Consider the following 5,438-nt stretch of genomic DNA (forward strand, 5'->3'; position numbering starts at 1 on the left):
TATATATAAAGGATGGGTCTTTAATTCGATAGAAGAAAAGAAAGATTTTTCTCAATTCGCTTAACTCAAATATCTCAAAAAAAAATAGAAGAAGATAGGAGAATGGTGAAATTAAAGCTAGAGAGAAAATTTTCTCGGATCAAGCTAGAAAGAAAAATACCAAGAGAAAAGAATAGGAAGAGAGAGAAACTAGAGTATAAAATCTCGTTGGGCTTCTTTCTGTCCGGATGATTGTAGCCCCATATAAAACAAGGGCTGAATATGAAATAGATTCATATAGAAAGATATACAAGGCCAACTAGATAACAATGCTCAATTGTTTGAACCAGTCAGCACAACTTAACTCAATCCATCTGATTAAGAAATATATATCAAATCAATAGAATAGATTAGGGGTTATCAATTATGGGTCCAATAGTGGATGACAATAGTTGGGTTTAGGATGGACAAGGTCGACTAGGTAGCAGCGTCCGATGATCTAGGTCGGTCCGCTCTGGCCAGTCCAACCAGTCAAATTATGAAACAAGAATCAGACCACGGTATAGATAACACAATAGAGATTTATGATGATAGAGTCCAATGGTACTCAGCAATGGTCAAAATAAGACCAGCGCGATGGATGGCCGCAGCGATAATAGATTAGGACCCCCTACTGGGGTCAACCAGATAGTAACATCCGGGTACTCGGATTGATTGGATCCAGTTAGTCTAACAAGTCAACTCAAGAGTCAGGCTATCGTATAGATAGCTCAATAAAGATTGATGATGATGAAATTCAAACGTGCTCAATAAGTGTCGTAGTGGAGTCTAGCATGCTGTCCGACAACTATGGACCGAGGCCCTTTACCAAAGTCGATCAAGTCATGGAGAGACGCCCTTACCTGGTCCAACAATTCTAGAGAGAGATGATCCAGGTAGAGAGAGAAACAAGAAGAAAAAATCAAGAGAGAGGAGAGAGAAAGAGAGAGAGAAGCGAGGAGAGAGACAGAAGAGAGGGCTCTCTTCTTTTTTCTCCAAAATAGGGGAGAGTCGTCTCTCCCTTTCCTCTTTGGATCAAAGGGGGGGGGGCAGCCATGGTGACCAACCCACGATGATGGCCACAAGCAGCCCTTTGGCGGTTGCCTCGCTGGCGATGGTGGCCGGCTGGCACAATGAAGAAGGAAGAAAAATCAAAAAGAGCATAGAGTGATCAGCTCGACATGGATCATGGTCGATTTTTGAGACCGATAGCTATGCAACCTCGACGATCCCCTAGGAAGTGGCAAATTCCGGCTCGAACTGGTGGCCGATGGTGGTGAACCCAGGAGAAAGAGACGCTGAAACAAGGTACCCCAATTTCAGATGAATCTCGGTGTCTTTTCGGCTAAATTCAAAGAAAAACACGGCTAGATGACCGGAATAAGAAGAGAGGAGGAGTGGCTTGGGTCTTACCTTAGTCCAACAAAGATCGAGCGAGGAATCAAGGAGGTGACTCGGAGATAAATCATTAAGATCGGCGGTAACTCTTGGAGAAACCGGTGATGGCTTTCAACAGAGGAGGAGTAAGACTTACATAGGCAAACTCCTAGAGTTCTACTCGAACTCAGATTGTCCGGTATCTCCGATTTTCATCGAGGATTCGCTTCAATTGGGCCTGGCCTCTTTAGGCTAGCCCACTAGCCCAGTTCGAAAATGGGCTGGGCTATTACACTTAGATATTATGAATTTAGAATAGAAAAACAACCACTCTATATGCGGGATAAGGCTGTATGCATCTGACTCTCTTCAAAGCCCTGTGGTGTTAAAAAACTTGTGCATCATAAGCGTTGTTTAGTACATATATTCACACATATAAGAATGCACATGAGAAGGGTTGCATGCAACTTAAGACTTTGTAGTGGACTTAAACTCATGCAACTTATATTCTATCAATCAAGTGCAACAAAATGATGCTAAAATATATATTCTATATCCTTGGGAGTCAGCCTAAAACTCAGAGGAATAAAAGAAATGCTTTTTTTTTCTGGTAATCGAGGAGCCAAGGAATGGTATTCTCAAGGGTCGTACATGGTTTTTTTCATCGTGTCCTCAGCATGGCCAACAATATCTTTACATCAGTCCACCCATGACCCATCTCATGATGCCAAGTCGCACCATTTGATTTTTTTCTAGATGGGCAATCCCACGTCACAATATCACTAGATACTTCTTCAGTTTTTGCAGCCACGTACTCAAAAATTGAAAGGTGATGTCAAGACTTGGCATCTCGTGCTGATTCTGACATTATAGAGGGGATTCAAACCTTATCATAATGCAAGGAGAATTTTGGTATAGAAAGTTGACAGTGGATCGATTTGCCCTCATTGCCTTCACTATATTCTTGAAGCATTTTTATTTGTACCTAAACGCATTTTATCCAGCCTTAGGTGGACGATGGAAGTCAGAAACCCTAAAAGAATGAGGAGGCGCACAGGTCAGAACTTTAACCCTCAGAGTTCGGCCAAATTATAACTAAATTTGTATTTTTTTTATCTACTGACCTGGTAAGCCGATAATTAAGCGTCACTATAAAATATAATTTGAATGGCCAGAAATCTTTTGGAATATTTTACTAAGTTTATCTGGTAAAAAAATTTTAGGTACTGAATCAGTTCTCATTCTTAAATCCATATGGAAAGCTGAAAAAGAAACTTCGACATTACCCAATTCCCTGGACCTACTTGCTTTGAGCTAAGGTGTGGCAATGAAGTGACACCACAGTTGCTTTCCTAAGAATGACAGAAGGGGAATTTTGGCGCACATCAAAATACCTAGGGTCATCTACTTTTCCCATTCCATTCCTTGCAAAATTTCAAACCAACACTTTTAGGCCTATATAAACTTGTCATCCATGAGCTCCAAGTCCACAGCCATTCCTCAAGCATTTGGCTCTAGTCCTAATCTTCACATTCTCCAGTCTCCATCCCGCATTCCCAAGCTCCCACTAGTCACAACTTGGAAAGCCAGCCACATCTTGTGCTGATTATTTGGCATCTGAGCTCCATATTTACCAAAATTTTTCAAGTTTTGGCGATGGATATGGTGATGAAGTTGGCCTCCCAGAGAGCTGTGGTGATCTTTAGCATGAGCTCTTGCTGTATGTGCCACACCATCAAACGGCTCTTTTTGGAGCTTGGTGTCAACCCTGCTGTCATTGAGCTTGATGAGGACCGCCGAGGGAGAGAAATGGAGACAGCGCTTGTCCAACTTCTAGGTCGCAGGCCGCCGGTGCCGGCCGTGTTCATCGGTGGCAAACTCATCGGGTCCACTGATAGGATCATGTCTCTTCACCTTGGTGGTAAACTAGTTCCATTGCTCCGAGATGCAGGTGCAATATGGCTACACATGTCTTTAAAATAATAAACTAGCTCCAATACCATATGAAAAATGTAGTAATATATTAGGATGAGTTCCAAGTAGTAAGGCAGTTCTTTTTGCTTTTGTTGTGAGGGAGATATCAAAATAAATTGTTGAGTTTTTGACCATGTTAAGTGGTTACCAAGTTATGTTGAAGTTGTGTCCCTCGTTATTTGCCAAAAAAACAAAAGGAAAAAGAAATTGTCTCATTTTCTAGTAAAATATGCCTATAAAGATAATGCATGTCCAATGTTGAATTGCACCTCTTTGTTATTTGGAAGATGAAGAGCAGTTTTGATTTAATAATATGAGACTAAGATCGGACTTGCATGACATGCGAGGCATTACGCTTTCGCATAGAGGAATTTATGCGTCATGACGTGGTAATAGAATGAGACACATAAAATTATGCACCTTCTAAAAGTGGGACCTAGTCCAAGCAGCAGAATGAAGCTTTGAATCTCATTCCATTCTCCCTTGTCCAAATAGTTTAAAAGGAATAATTGTTTGCACAACGATCAAAATGCTTGACCCTATCAAATAGATTAAGTTGGATTGAGGCATGCTTGACCCTAACCTACCTTGATCTTACCTTTGGATCTTGATATTGGACTTGGACCTAATCCAATTGCTGATCCAGTTGAGCCAGATTAGATCCATGAATAATATTTTAGACCTAGCAGGCCGTTCGAGTCAAGTCAGGATTATGTACCACCTAAACCCAATCTGAAATACTGAGGTTTGGGTCGGGAACGATTTAGGTCCATAATTCAAATCTATCAACGTATTCAGACAATCTTTTGTATGAAAGGGGGGAAAAATTTAAGCATGGAACAAAATCACAAGTAGCCGAATATATATGTCACTTTCTTGCATAGTTACCACCACCAAAATGATTATAACATCATCAACTAACAAACATTGTACTGATGAATCCACTGAAGCCATAAAAAGTTCAGACAAATTATGTATGCCTTTTCCTTAAAGAAAAAAAAATGCAAGTTTCCTGTTTGGTCTTCCCTATTTCAGTTAGTTTGTGGCGTCAAATAAGCAAAGGGAATTATCTTCTTGCAAAGGGAATGGGAGAGGAAAAGGCAGTGCCTTCTGAGCGTTTTTTTTTTTTAGTTTCAAGATACCCACATATTATCTAATTTTTTGAAATCTTTATTGGATATCTCTTTCTTGGTCCCAGGGGTTGGTCATCTTGGTGTAGAGAGATATCTTCATTTTGGTTACTATTGGATGCATGTTATTCTTAGGGTCCCACCTTAACTCCTCAAGTGCCCAAAGGTCAGTAACCCCTGGAATAACCTGATGACAAGGGAAGAGCCTCATGGCAGCGGGAAGGGCCCCTTGACATGCACATGCCCAAGAGCTCACTGAGGTGATACTATAAGTATCGCTAATACAGCAATAAGTTTAATGTGAAAATTTGAAACTAAAAAGTATGATAATAGTTGATTCAAAATGATCATCAGACTCAGTATGAATCACTTTAGCTACTAAAAAAAGACTAGAGTCATCACATCAGAAAACCGAATCGCATACTAATCGCACGTTTGAGATGACTTTTTTTAAGCAAGTAAATTCTCAAATTCTATGACATAACGCCATCCTTGAAAAGATGTGGCGCACTGAACGATCCGAACCAACTTTTATTATTTGGGCATCGAAATGGATCGATCAAATCAAAACTTTTTTTCAGAAAATTTTTTAACTAGACATATCTTTCAATCCATAAAGAATTAGATGAAGTGTTTGAAGATAAAGTTGATATAGAAATTGAAATCTACCTCCTATAAGATTTTAGCTTTTTATTGCCTATTTTCATTTGTTATATCTATTTTAAGAAAGATATATTGTTTGAACTAAAAAAGGAATTTGAGCCAATTATACAAGAGTAGACCTCATTAGTATTAATAAAAATGATGTATCTCAGTTTGTTATCATCAACAAAAGAAAAGAAGGCTTGAACCATATTTTCAAAAAAAAAACTATTTTTTAAAATTTTGTTTGAGAGATTCAAATTTAGCATATTAAGGAAATTACTTTTTTCTTTGTGA

General features: G+C 39.3%; 1 protein-coding gene across 1 annotated transcript; it reads left to right on the forward strand.

Moving 5' to 3' along the window:
* Positions 1-2,864: 2,864 nt before the first annotated feature.
* Positions 2,865-4,201, forward strand: LOC103714017 (glutaredoxin-C1-like). Its single transcript, XM_088717246.2, has one exon. The coding sequence runs from the start codon at positions 3,052-3,054 to the stop codon at positions 3,376-3,378; it is 327 nt and encodes a 108-aa protein (XP_088573372.1). The 5' UTR covers positions 2,865-3,051; the 3' UTR covers positions 3,379-4,201.
* Positions 4,202-5,438: the final 1,237 nt, after the last annotated feature.

Source organism: Phoenix dactylifera, chromosome 2 (assembly GCF_051530095.1).
Source record: "Phoenix dactylifera cultivar Ajwa chromosome 2, Ajwa_hap1_PhDact_Kaust_v1.1, whole genome shotgun sequence".
Lineage (NCBI taxonomy): Eukaryota > Viridiplantae > Streptophyta > Magnoliopsida > Arecales > Arecaceae > Phoenix > Phoenix dactylifera.

Excerpts from the sequence above, each read along its gene's own strand:
- LOC103714017 (XM_088717246.2), top strand. The coding sequence starts at position 3,052 with ATGGATATGGTGATGAAGTTGGCCTCCCAGAGAGCTGTGGTGATCTTT.